Source organism: Leuciscus leuciscus, assembly GCF_965113295.1.
Source record: "Leuciscus leuciscus genome assembly, chromosome: 22".
NCBI lineage: Eukaryota > Metazoa > Chordata > Actinopteri > Cypriniformes > Leuciscidae > Leuciscus > Leuciscus leuciscus.
Window position 1 is genome coordinate 5,830,125 of NC_138746.1, and position 13,726 is coordinate 5,843,850.

Genomic DNA, 13,726 nt, shown 5'->3' on the forward strand with positions numbered 1-13,726 from the left:
TGGTGAGATTCAATTTTGGGCAGGTAGATTTACAAATGATTGGTATTGTTGGTAAGATTACGAGATTACAGGCAGAAGTCATTCTTACCAACTAAACGATTCACTCTCACACAGAAGACAGATGAAAAACTGGATAGACACACTTTCCAGACATTCCAGCTCTTTACAATAATTTTGCCAGACACCAAAACTGCTTCTCTTTTTGTAGTTAGCAAGTATTTCAGGCCAGGCGAGCCACACATCAGACTTCCACCGTTTGTAAAGTAGCTTTGCAGTGTTATGAGAAGCTAGCAACAGCAATATCTAGGTTAGTTAAAGAAAAAAACAAAACAAAAAAAACTAAAATCAAATAAAATTTTTTTAAAATAAACCTCCCCATGTTGTTGTTACCTGTTGTTACCGACCCTGAAGACTATACCAGTGGGGGTTATACCCCTGGCAGGTACTACCAAGCCAGGCAGTTTTCAGGTTAGAGTCCAGTCTAAAAGCAGCATTGCCATCACCCATTGGCAGTAGGATGACTGGATGAAGATCGGGTCGATGTATTTGTCATACATATGAATGGTGTTTCTGCCTATATGCAAATTAGGACATATTCAATAAGTGTGGCACTCATGTGCATATTCAAATTCATTTCAAAAGAAACTTGTAATACAAAAAAAATTTTTTTTCATTTCTTTTACTATGTAAAGTTTTATTGTGGTAGGAGTAAAGGAAAAAATTAAGCCTATTTGGGTGTATTTTGGGCATATTCGATTAGTGTATAGCTCATTTGCATATTCAAAAAAATTTTCAAAGAAACTTGTAATACAAAAAAAATTACTTTTCATGGGTACTTTCATTGTGTAAAGTTTCATTTTGATAGGAGTAAAGGAAAAAATAGCCCCATTGGGGTGTATTGTTGCCTGGCCTTATTGGCACACATCTCGGATTGGTGAGAATTTAACATATTTCCTCAACTAGGATTTCTTAGGACTTAGTATGTTGTTCTGGACACCTCATAGAAATGATCTAAGCAGCAAAAAATTATTTTACAGTTAGTCTGTCGTAAAACGCTACTTTGCCTGGACTAAGTTTGCACAGTTCAAAGTCAATAGTTCCGAGTTTCTTAACACCACGCATTTCTGTGAAAGTGGCTTTGTTAGGCCGTCGTTAACACAATTTATGCTTCTGCAAGAAATGCATAGAATATATTTTGTACAAAATAGGTGTAAATTCAGAATTGCCATTAAATAAGCAAGTATGTAATTTAAATAGTTTAGATAAAATTATGCAAGTGGTAATTATCACAAATTGAGCATAATAACTGATTATACAAAATTTCAACGTCATCGAGCCACCTCTAAATATTGTTCAAATGAGCTCATATTTTGCCTGAATTATTTTTTCATGTATTGGAACAACTTGAGGGGGCCAGACAATTATAAATCAAAACTTGAAAAATAAGGGCCACCTTAATGTATATATACAGTGTCCTTGTTACAAATGTTACATGTACTTAGTAATAACAGGAAATTATGCATAATTACATGCAACTAACTCTCAAATGCATGTTGTTAATTAATATCACTCAGTACTTAAATGGATAATTACACTGTAACAAGGACACCTTAAAATAAAGGGTGATCCTATTTTAGATACAAGTGTGTATTATATACTATTTAGCTATAAAAAAAATAAAAGTCTAATCAATCAATATTTATTTGTGGAGCCCATCAAAAAACAACACAAGTTGACCAAAGTGAACTGGAACATGTCTAAAAATTACTCAATAAACACACAACTCCTCAGTATACAACACTGCCCAGTGTCTCAAAAATTCTGAATGTATGCCTAGATAGCAGGGCAAAGTTTATGCTCTTTGATGTAAGTATTTGCATGTTTTCTTCTGAAACGACTATGCACCAGTGTGGAGTAACCTTTATCTCATGGTATCATAGTAAACTGGTGTAGCAAGTATGAATTTCATTTGCATAACCTGATAGTGTGTGCAGGAGGTTACTGATGTGTGCATGGATGCCATCAATAGGCATCAAAACTGATACCATGTCTCCCCACAAAATTCACTCAAGTAGTTCTCTCAAGTGCGGAAGCCAAAAACTGGTCAGCTATGACATAGATTCTGAATATGATCTCAAAATCCAGTCATCCAAAGTCTGTATAAAACCAATTTATTATCATTGAAATGATTGTTTTAATAGGCTTAAAAATGAGCTTAAAAGGCTTAAAAACTATTACTTCAGAATAAACTTCCAGAAATATACTAATATAATATTTAAATTAAATGATAATTTTATTTAAATTAATAATACATTTTATTACTACATAATAACAAAAATAAACTTTAAATTATAATTGGTTTAATTATTAGCTACTATAATTGAATGCATTTAAAATTGTAGTATAACCTGTATTTGTAGTCTAGTGGGAGGAGTGATTTGGAGGGAGGGAGACATCAGAGTGAAGAACAGATTCTTGTTTCTATGGTTCACTTCTGATAAATAACTTACTGTAAGAGCCTGCAGATCAGCTGAGTTCACAACACACGGGAATAAGAGAAAGACTACAAGTTTTCTGTCATCACGGAGGGAAAAATTGTAAAGATCTTTGGACATAAATTGAAGACAGGACTGATGGATGTATTTTGGGCTCTCTTGCTTTGCGTTCATTTTCTAACTGCAGTTCAAGGTAAATCTACTCTATTTCTGGACTACAGAACGCGTTATTGCGTTGCTGCGTTTTTATTTTAAAAAGCTCTTCTGTTTGTATATGTGCGTCAAATTGACGTATTTCGCTGTTCAGTCGTTTTTTTATTTTAGGGTTTTACATCGTGGTTCAAGTTTTAAAACGCGTCTCGAGACCTCTTTCAATCGAGACCTCTCCAAGCGCGTGCTGCATAACCTGACACGATTCTGACATTTGTTTACTTGTAAAACGTCTGATCGGGCGTGTGTCAACTTGTTTCAAAACTGAAAAACAACTGTTCTTGCTCTCATTTTTGGCCCGAATTCAACGTCCAACTTACAAAAAGTCCGTCATCTGTCATATAGTTTGTGATCGATTGTGTACTTTCCTACGTAGGCTAGCTGCTACTCTGATCTGCAACACGCAACTTTACTGACATTTACTTCAGTTGCTCCCTTTAATTTTCATTTGTGGTTTGGAGCCGTGCCATTTTGGTTATGCCCGTAAATAGGTGGAATCTTAGTGGACGGTCTCTCGCGCGTCGACAATTAACAAGCGAATTAGGCTACTGATGCAGTGACTGCTTGTTTCATGAATATTACTTTCATTTGAGGTTTATCTAACAAAATTATCTGATTGGCTAAAACGTAAGCTGTAGTTAGTGGGCGTTAGACGTATAGCGAATCATACAATGGTGAAGACTTGGCTTGTAAGTATTCATTTAGTTTAAAGGGCAGTGATATATAGGCTACGTAATATTCATTAGTTTGCTTGGTCATAATTTAGTAACGCGAAACCAGCGTTTTCATCGTCTACTAAATGCATTTTGACATTATTGTATGATAATCACGCTGAACAGAACAAACAAATCAGTTGAAAAGAAAAACTAACAGAATATATAAAAAATAATGCATAGCCTACATAATGTGTGATGTGGTTCTGTCAGAACTCAAGACATTTTATAATGATTTTAGTTTAGAGTGTAGAAAAAAAAATGTTTTAGTTATGGTGTATATACAATATAATCATTATAAAATGTCATCAGTTCTGATGGAACCACATCACACATTCTGTATAATTTATAAGAGTCTATTCGTATTTTTCTTTTCAACTGATTACATCAGCTTTAGTTTGTAGATGAATTCAATAATCCATAGACTATGGCTGGTTCATCATTTAGCTAATAGGCCTATTGATTTTTGCCAATTTTAGAGCGGTTGGTCTAAAGGTAGACAGTGTGAGGTGTAGATGTAGGAAGTGGCAGGGTTTGTGAGGCTTGTTCCCAGGGGGGAAGCTCTTATTAAGTATCAGTCAGGTCAGATTTCCATACCAGGGGGTATCGATTCATTGCCCAACCATCCCTACACCCTTATCACAGTGAGGATAGGTGTGATCTTTCTCAAAAAAAGCACGATGGAATCATCTTAATCAGACCTGAGAAATCAGCATATATAGAGAGACAGGGAGACAGACTGAAAGGATCCCAAATGGAATGAGACAGGGATACTGTGGATACTGCACTGGGATTACATTCCTGACCCCCTGGGTTTGTAAGTCCCTATATGAGAGGCTACATCCACAGCGTCTTCTCAGTAAGACTGAGAACTAAGAGAAAAATAACGCAAAGGAGGAAGAATGATGCATTGATGAGCATTAGTGGTGCTTGCTAAAGGAAACATCCCTATTGTTTATTGTTCTTGACTCTTAAGACTGGTAGGCCATAGCAATGGTGCCTTTTTCCAACCTGCCCCCATGATTTCAAAAAGATTGTTACTTTAATAATAATTCCACAAAATATCATTGAGTTTGCTTCAGGAAATAGTCGAATACTCCAAAACAATGTTTTAATGCATGAAGCTGAGGAGTTTCTGTAATAGTGGGCAGATGCTGATCTGCAGGAGGTTTCAGGTGAAATGGGACAATCCCTCACAGTCATGCTCTCTGCAGATGGGAGGGGGGTTCTTAGACCCCCGTGGCTTTCAGTAACACCTTGTAATGAGGCTCTTACATAAACAGTGATAGTGAGAAATGAGATCAACATATGTAGGTGGGGGCTGTAAAGGGGGCTCTGCCTTTATTTAAGGAACATTCATAAAAACACAAAAATTGTCTACCATGAAAGACAAAATGAGATATGAAGGTAGAATGCCTGAGCTGCTCTTTTGCATATAATACACACATAATGTCAAGCTTCAAAAGGGACAAAAAGCAGCATAAAGTCCACAATATTCCAGGATTTCTTAAGTCATATATGCTAGTTTTGTGTAAGGAACAGTCCAAAATTTACTGATAATTTCCCCCTTCATCAAAGCTCTCAAATTTCATTTGCATTTGTGTTCAAAGTGTCTTGAGAACATTGTCAAACTTGGTTTGATGCATCTCACTTATGTGACTGACTGTTTTAAGAGAAGTTATGATCAGTGAATGATCCATTATATAAAATGTTGACTATATTATAATTGTGTTTTTATAACTTTTTGGTGTCATTTGGGATCTTGGCAGTATAAATAAGCATTTATTTGTAATAAAAAAAAGCTAAATCTCTCTTTAAAGAGGTTTTAATCTTTAAGTAACAATCAAAGACATTCTTTCTCTATAAAATGAAGCAGATTCTGTATGGTGGTGCATGTCAGCGGCATGTAAATGTGATCATTCTTCATATATCAGTAAAAAGGAGCAGGATGGACACTGATGTCCATGTAAATTCAGTGGCACAGATGCTTTTGTGTTGACGTCACAGATAAGCACAGATAAACACATTTGCAGACAGATGTCCTCAGGCAGGGGACATTTCATTATTCGTTCTCTGTCTCTGGCAGATAAGTCTGAGTTCTGGGCTCAATTCAAGTTATGGTCAGTGACAATTTCCAATCATTATTGCTTAAGTTGTTTTGAACCCTTCTTGAAAGGATTAATGACTTGTTGTGCTTTTAAAGCAACAGTTTGGTTTGGCTCGGCCTCCAAAACACTCTCCGACCACGACCCGGGACTCAGAGACGGCACGTTTATGTACAGGGTGCAGAGTAGTATTTCATCCAGTCACAACAAAGATGTGTGATGTGTGGAACCGCTGGCAGCTGCCAGAGCGGATTCCCAGCGCAGGATCTCACAGGGTGGGAAATGAAGCACTGAACCGGATAATTATGAGCGCTGATTGGGAATATGAGGACGGATGAGGTTTATAGGGAATAGTAGGGCAGGAGGGGGTTGAACTGTATTGTGTCTGTGAGAGACAGGAACGGACACACCGCCCTGAGCTGCACTTTATCACACAAACCCCGTTTCCTATTGCTCTTCCTGACACTCATTCACACACACACTCATAGTTATGTACATTTAAGACACTCAGGGCATAAAGAAGCATTTGCACAGACTGCACATTAAGGTCAACTACACATGCATTGATAGTAGAGGGCGGCACATATAATGACGGGCAGCCATGCATTCAAGCAGTCAATATCTGGGACAGTCACATAAATAAAGGAAATATTTATCCATTCATGAGAAATCTGTGTTTGTCCCATATCCTTCGCCTTGTCGATAAACATTCAGCTCTGGTTCATAGGGTTTGTGTGTGTAATTAGGATGTAGGTCTGTTTGGTCTATTACAGGATAGGAAACAATGCACTCAGTGTGTGCCACCCTTTTATTCTACAACACACACACACACACACACACTCAACATACACGCACAATAAAACTTGAGCAGAGAACATCATAGTTATGGATAAAAGAAACAATAGCAGTCTAAAACGACACCTGTTGTTTGTTCACTAATGTGGTGGAAATGCATTTCTTGCGCAGAGCATTTCTGGGTTTCACAAAGCTTGTTTTTCTTTTCTTTTTTTAAAAATAGTGTTTTAGTAGTTTTACTATTCATAAGCAACATTTAAATGTATTAATGTTTCTGGAGGAACAAAATTTTGACTTTTTGAAAGGCACAGTTTTCAAGCAAATCATTTGCTGTCAAATTAAAATATAAATTAATAAAATAATGGATTATAAATTTGTATATAAAATAAATATAAAATTGAGCATTTTTACAACAAATGTTTGGTTGATTTGAAATTATACAAATAAAATAAATAATATATAATATAATAATATCTAACAAATGTCTTCCAGTGACACTCATACACGTTTAATCTTGTGGCTTAAGATTTGTCACTGATTAATTTTTTTTATTTTGGCCTTGCCACAAAGTCACCACTGTAGTAAACAAACTCTGATAGACATGCACATGTGGTCAGCTGGTACCTGTTGAGCTTAAGAAATCCACAATGTCAAATACAGATATTGCAGTATGTCTCTGCCTTTGCATATATCTAATAAATAAATAGGTTGGCATTTAAAACTAATACTCAAATTCAAAATTCAGAATTGTTTGCATGTATTTCCATTCTTCGGGGGAATTAACTTACAAAAGCTTTACAGTTACAGTCTACTTATATATATATATATAGTAGTAGTAGTAGTAAAAGGTATTTTTAAGATCCAAAACTTTGCACATGTTTGATATTAAATGTAATTGTTTTATTTAAATATAAAAAAATCCCCATCCCCATCTCTTTCTGTCTCTCCAGCGAGCGGTGAGCACCACACTCTAAGTCTTTCTGTGCCCCATCGGACATACGAGTGTCCTGAAGGGGCCAATGTCACCCTGGCATGCATTAAGTCCGGATCCAAGGCTTACTCGGAGGACAAGTTGTGGAACACCTGGCTCTTCACGCCTCGCTCAAACGAGCGCTGCCACAAGGGCGAACACCCGCGCGGGTCCATTCGCACCAACCGCTCTCTGGGAGTGGAATACATCACCGGTGAGAAGTTCTTCTCCATCTTCTTGCAGACCATCAAGCACAAGGACCAGGGCAAATACTGCTGCCTGCTTGTAGACTTTCATGGCAAGCACAAGGCCGAGCAGGAGGCCCATGAGTTCATCTACCTGACTGTGGTGCCAAGTAAGTGAGCCAGGAGAGAGGTCAGGTGGGACATTCATGTATCCCCTTCGTTCTTGTGTGATCTTAATGTCAAATGTTTCCACAGCAAATGCAAATACTACCAACGGCAGTCTGAAGTGTTTGGAGTGGTCTCACGTTCCTTCAGATGGTACGTTCAACAACACAAAAACAATACAGAGGCCCTAAAAAGTATTAGGATGCATTAGTCACACTTAAAAATGTCAATCAAACCAAAATGGCATCTGCAAACAAATGATGCTACAGATTTTCTTAGACTATAGCTTCTATTTTTGCTCACTGATAGTTCCCCTCAAGTTAACAAGTACAGTTTTGAGAATAAGACACTTGTATAATTAGCCTATTTTACAGATGTCTGTGTTAAAAAAAAAGAAAAAGACATCGACTTGATTTTGCGAAATGTTGTGGCTGAAAGATGTGCTTGTGCTATTGTTATATAATATATGAAGAGTTCAGATGCAAAAGCCTCTAAATGCCATCTGAAATGTTCTTATAGAATGATCATTTTTATCAAGCTCGTATATTTAAATTCAATAATTTCACTTAAATGGCAATGAAGATTACCTATTAATTGTCATTTAAGTGAAATTACTGAACTTAAATACACGAGCTTGATAAAAATTATCATTCTATAAGAAAATTTCAGATGGCATTTAGAGGCTTTTACATCTGAACTCTTCATATGCAAACTGCCATCCAATGCAATGGCATTCACTCATTTTTAAGTGTGGCTTTAAGTGTGTCTCAAGTACTTTTTGGGCTGATTCACTACAGATTTCTTTTCTCTTTTTTCCACCAATAACGTCTCTGTCTCTCTTTTTCAGACTCAGTGGCTGAAGGTCTGGCTATCGCAGCCTGTGTAGCTTTCATTCTGTGCCTCCCGCTCATACTGATGCTAGTTTACAGACAGAGACAAACAGTAGAGCGACACAGACGTGAGTGCACACACACACACACACACACACACACTTAGTCATGTTTAGCTCACACACTTACTCTGACCTATATTGTGTGTGAGAGCGCTGCACATTCTGCTGATGGCAGTACAGTAGCTGCACTAATTGTTTTAAAGAGACTGCATTTCCTTTCTCGCTATAAACCATTTCCTGTTCCTGTTTTTCCCAGGTTCACATGAGCTGGTGCGTATGGACAGGTGAGTTTCCACAGTGACCAAAAAACTCAAGGGATATTTAGCTGAATCTTGCAAAACCATGTCCAAATTGCATTTCAATATAAGATTTTCTTTCTATTGCAACATAATTTTTTTAAATAATAATTTTGATAATAAACCTATTACAGAAATGCTTAATTTATTTTATTTTTTACAATTCGTATTATTCTCAATGGTTATTCTCATTACTGTATCTTTTAATTATAAAGTAAAACACATCTATAAATAAGCATACAGGCAGTGCAACAAATGCTACAAGTGTAATTTACTATTATGAGTGATTATTTTTTACATTAAATAATTTTGTAATGAGAATGTGGGGGAAAATATGTCTAACTGTCAGGAAAATAATTTCACAATGCAAAAAAAAAGAAAAAAAAAAGTCTTACTGGTCGCAATGGCAGGCTAATTATTCTATATTTTTAATATATATTAATATGCAAAATATGATTTCTTATTAGTTCTTTTTTTTTTGTGATGAAACATGTTTTGGACATGTTCTTGGCAGGTTTCATGAGATTTAAATAAATATATTAACATTAAACCTCTGTCTATCTCTCTCTAGTGAAGCACAGGCGCATGAGAACCCAGTGTTTTTGGGCGATTCTCCACAACCTAAACCCCGCACTGTATCCCAAATCATGAGGCAGTCATCTGAAACAGGACGCCACCTCCTGTCGGATCCTGGAACTCCACTCTCCCCAAACATCCAAGGGCAATTGTTCTTCCCAGCACAGGGTACAGCACAAAGACACAAACATACAAACATGAAACTGTAATCCAATGTCCACGCAGGTGACAAGAAACATGTGGAGAATCACTACACGCACAGACACACACATGGCGATGGTGCTTAAACGTACCCAATCTTAACCAAATGTGCACACACCGCACAAACAGAAATTGTTTTTCTTGAATTTTCTCTTATTCTTGGTAGGCACAACTGTACCCACACATGTTTCAATGAAAAATTAACACGCATGCAAATCTGCACACAACCAGATAAAACCCAACTAGAGTCTCGTGTGTGTAGGCGAACATTATGAAGTCCAGCTCACTCTCCACACACAGACACACGCCTCCTCTCATTTAACCTTTAACTCAGCGGAATTTACAGAATGTCAATTTCCCCTTTTCTCCCTCATTTCACAACACCCATTTCTGCTTCTCTGATGGCAAGCCGGATTCTGAGAAACTGAGAACTTGTGTGTGCATACGTGTCTACTTTCATGAGTGTTTTTTTTTATTATACATGACCTACTGGCACATACAGACAGTTCTGTATTCCCACACAGAAACGTTAATGTCAACGTTAAACAAGTTTACGACCCATTTTACTTCCTTAATGTGACTCAAAGCGGGAACGGGATTTTCAGCGATAAAGATATACGGTGGGACTTAATTTTTATCCTTAGGGCTAGGGTTGGGAAAAGTAAGCGATACATGTGCCAGATGGAAAGGAAAGACGTATTCGAGCAAGATATTGTATTTTGCTGAAAAATTTCAAAAACATTTGCGAAATGTTTTGTAGTAATTTTTCAAACACACACAATATTTAGCATAATATGCATGATAAGACCAAAAATGTATAATAAAGGGGTCATATGATGCTTTTTAATGTTTTCCTTTAGTGTGTCAATTATCTATTTTAGCATGTATGCGATCTGCAAAGTTACAAAGCTCATAGTCTCCCACAAAGTGATTTATTCTAACAGAGAACGCTTCTCCAGACCCGCCTAGAACACCTCGATCGAAATCCAGATAATACTTCCTCAAAAATCTACGTCACAATGTGAAATATTAGCATAATTTCCGCCCAAAGACATGGCATAATTATGCAAAGAAAAAAGATGAGGCGTCAGTGAATCGTATTGTTGTCATCATGTCGTGGAGACGCTGTGTGTTTGGATACGAAAGCAAATTCGCTTTGTTTGGCCTTCTGAAATAGGATGAAATAAGAAATCAGAGCGTACGACTTATTTATAAAGCCGTTCCCAAAAGTTTGCTTGTGCACAGTGCCACATACAAAGTCTATACAACTCTATACGACTCGTGCTGAACTGATTAATGCAAACATTATTAACTGTGTGTTTGCTATTGCTTAAAGCCTTGGAAGATGAAGCTTGCGATCATGGTAAAGGGTGTTACATTTCCAACACACGCTTGAGGTGTTTGGCCAATCACAACGCACTGCGTCTGCTGGCCAATCAGAGCTTTCCAGAAGGAGAGGCTTTGTAGAAATCAGTGCGTTTCAGACAGACTGGGAATAGAGGACCTGCAATAATATTTATGAATATTAAAGCATGTTAACCTATTCTTTACACCCAATAAACAAAACAAAAATACTTTTAAAATAGCATCATATGGCCCCTTTTAAGCAGGTAAATAGTGTAAATTCAACAGAAATATTTCAACATAAAATACATGCAACTTCCCTGTAGCTCAAACACCATTTTGAATGTAAAATAGCTACGGAACGATTTAAAACTTCTATGTAAAAAAACATACATAATGCCAAGCTGCCACCCAGACCATTCATTAACACGAAGCTGCAAAAACATTAAAGTTGACACATTTACATATGGACTGTCCACACAGCCTGGAGACATCACTCTTTTCATATGTACCAGAGGGCTTTTATATAGAAGTCTTAAAGGTAGAGCAGCAAAAACAGACTAAACGTAAATTTTGCCGGTGCTAGACACCTTGCCTAACATTATAAGCAGAGTTTATGGCTCCCCCTCTAATCATTTTACTTTTTCTTTTCCAGATCCCATCCCTGAGTCTCCCAATTTACTGGATTAAAAGGCGTCATGTTCACCCCCTCCCCAGAAACACCTAGTGTTTCTTCCTTCTCTTCCACATCATCATGCCTCTTTTCTTCCGGTCTTCTGCAAGGATGATAAGGAGAGACCGTCCCCCAAAAAATGACAACTGAACTCAGCTCTTCGCTATTACGATGGGACGCCTTATCTGATGACGTCTGTGTCTGTCTGCTGACTGTCCTTGAACGGGTCTCCAGAGAAGAAAATTTCACAAGTTAGGGCACTAGGGAAAGCACGGTCACAGGGAATTTTTATGAAGAGGATCCAAAGATGTCCTTGTGTGCCATTTGAGTTGAAAAATTGATTTCAGCTAAGCTGTTTGCACACTTTTTTGTTCGTCCCGTGCTTCGTGTGTCAGTCACACTGAGGCTTCATTTGCACTTAAATGACAATTTTCCATTATTTCTCTTTTCTCTAATCTGTCTATTCCCATTCTCATCTCACGTTTCCACTTAATCATTCTGTTCATCCGCTCTCTTCTAGAGGTCAGGGATGTATTAAAACCTCATCCACTCCTGTTTTACCCATCCTACTTGTTCAATACTCACTGCCAAAGTACTCAGTTATCACTTTACCACTGAAATGGCGCCAGTGCTGGTCCCAGATTTGGTGCTCAGCCGGGAAATCTGCAGATCTTAGAAATGGCCAGTTTGTGCATTTACTTGAGAGCCGAATGACGATGCACATGACTGTTTGTTTCAAAGTTTTAAAACTCATTTTACTTTAGAAACTTTATATAACAGACCCAGATTGGGACCAGCACTGGCATCGTGTCGGTGGAAAACGGATGTTCTCAGTACACTCACCGTCAGACCTGCTGAGAAACAATGGTGAGTGTGGTGCTTTTATGATATATGTAGCTTGTATGATGCATTCAGAATGAGTGCAGTTTTTTGTGGTAAATGTTGCATCGGTGCCAATTAAACACAATGCCACTCTCTTTTATGTCTTTTACGTCACCTGTGGCTTTAAGGGTCTGAGGGCTTATAAAAGAAGATTTTCTATCTTTTGTATTGAATTTGTATCTGATGTGTGTGTGTGTGTGTGTGTGTGTGTGTGTGTGTGTGTGTGTGTGTGTATTCTTTTTCCATTAAATGAAAAAAAAAAAGGAAAGGAAGCATTTTCAGGAAGCTTAAAAGTTTAAATCCACTGCCAAAACCTTGCTTTGTGTATGAATGAAAGATTGTTTGGTGATTGATTGCAAATCCACATTGTAAATATACTGATAAATACGCCACTTTATCAGTTTGTATATTTGAAGTTGCATATGTGCCTGTACAAAGTTAGCACCATATATGTAGCTCTTGACGATGCAGTGACACAACTGCTGATTCCATTTGCTTATATTTCTTTAAAAAAAAATCTAATAAAGAAAACATTCTGGTGAGAGCTGAGAATCCTTGTGCTGTGTTTATGCAATAAATAATCTCTTTTATCACACGGAACTGCCCGAGACAGCAGACGGTCTACTGACGGGTAGCAAGTCCTCTAAACCATTATGGGGAAACGTACCCGACCTCAACTAAAAAAATTATAAGTTTAACTAAGATTAATCTGTTCAAATAAGTGTATCATCTCTCTGGAATCATCTAAAAGACGACATATCCCTAAAAATTAGTTTCAATCTGCTGCTGTTTAGAAAGTGGATCCAGACACCAGAGTACCAAAAGTCACACTTGATGAAACCCAGACCGCTGCGAGGTTCACAACAGGAATCAACGAGCTCTTAAGAGTGCAACTTCCTGTTTCAAAAATAAGGCAGGTTGTGGTTTCCTGTTTTTGCTGTTTGGTTGTTCAACTGGCTTTTAAAAAAGCAAGCGTAGTATCTCATGTTTAGAAAGAAGAAAAAAAGACAAGACAAATGAAAAAAAACGGTCAAAATCTGTTTACAAAGTTGCAGCAACTTTTGATGACCTATTGTAAGGGTGGGGTTAATCCATTGGGATCTGACTGGATCATAAAATGTAGCTTATCATATAATGTTTCCCCACCCATGTGGCCTTGGTAATGTCATGAAAAAAGAAGAGTAATTTAGAGATGGAGATTATTTTGATGAAAGATTACAAAGA

The 13,726-nt window shown here is 37.3% G+C and overlaps 2 protein-coding genes across 3 annotated transcripts in view; one reads left to right on the forward strand and one right to left on the reverse strand.

Annotated features, from left to right (window-relative positions):
• Nucleotides 1-13,726, reverse strand: part of cdh23 (cadherin-related 23) — a 270,521-nt gene that overhangs the window by 25,122 nt on the left and 231,673 nt on the right. The gene's annotated exons all lie outside the window — the stretch shown is intronic.
• On the forward strand, nucleotides 2,484-13,046 carry vsir (V-set immunoregulatory receptor). Its single transcript, XM_082153489.1, has 7 exons — nucleotides 2,484-2,688; nucleotides 7,269-7,643; nucleotides 7,729-7,791; nucleotides 8,486-8,596; nucleotides 8,787-8,814; nucleotides 9,398-9,570; nucleotides 11,603-13,046. Exons 1-7 carry the CDS (start codon nucleotides 2,634-2,636, stop codon nucleotides 11,635-11,637), a joined length of 840 nt encoding a protein of 279 aa, XP_082009615.1. The 5' UTR covers nucleotides 2,484-2,633; the 3' UTR covers nucleotides 11,638-13,046.

Excerpts from the sequence above, each read along its gene's own strand:
- vsir (XM_082153489.1), top strand. The coding sequence starts at position 2,634 with ATGGATGTATTTTGGGCTCTCTTGCTTTGCGTTCATTTTCTAACTGCA. Across the intron at positions 2,689-7,268 it reads TTTTCTAACTGCAGTTCAAG|CGAGCGGTGAGCACCACACT; the intron begins GTAAATCTACTC and ends CTGTCTCTCCAG. Across the intron at positions 8,597-8,786 it reads AACAGTAGAGCGACACAGAC|GTTCACATGAGCTGGTGCGT; the intron begins GTGAGTGCACAC and ends TGTTTTTCCCAG.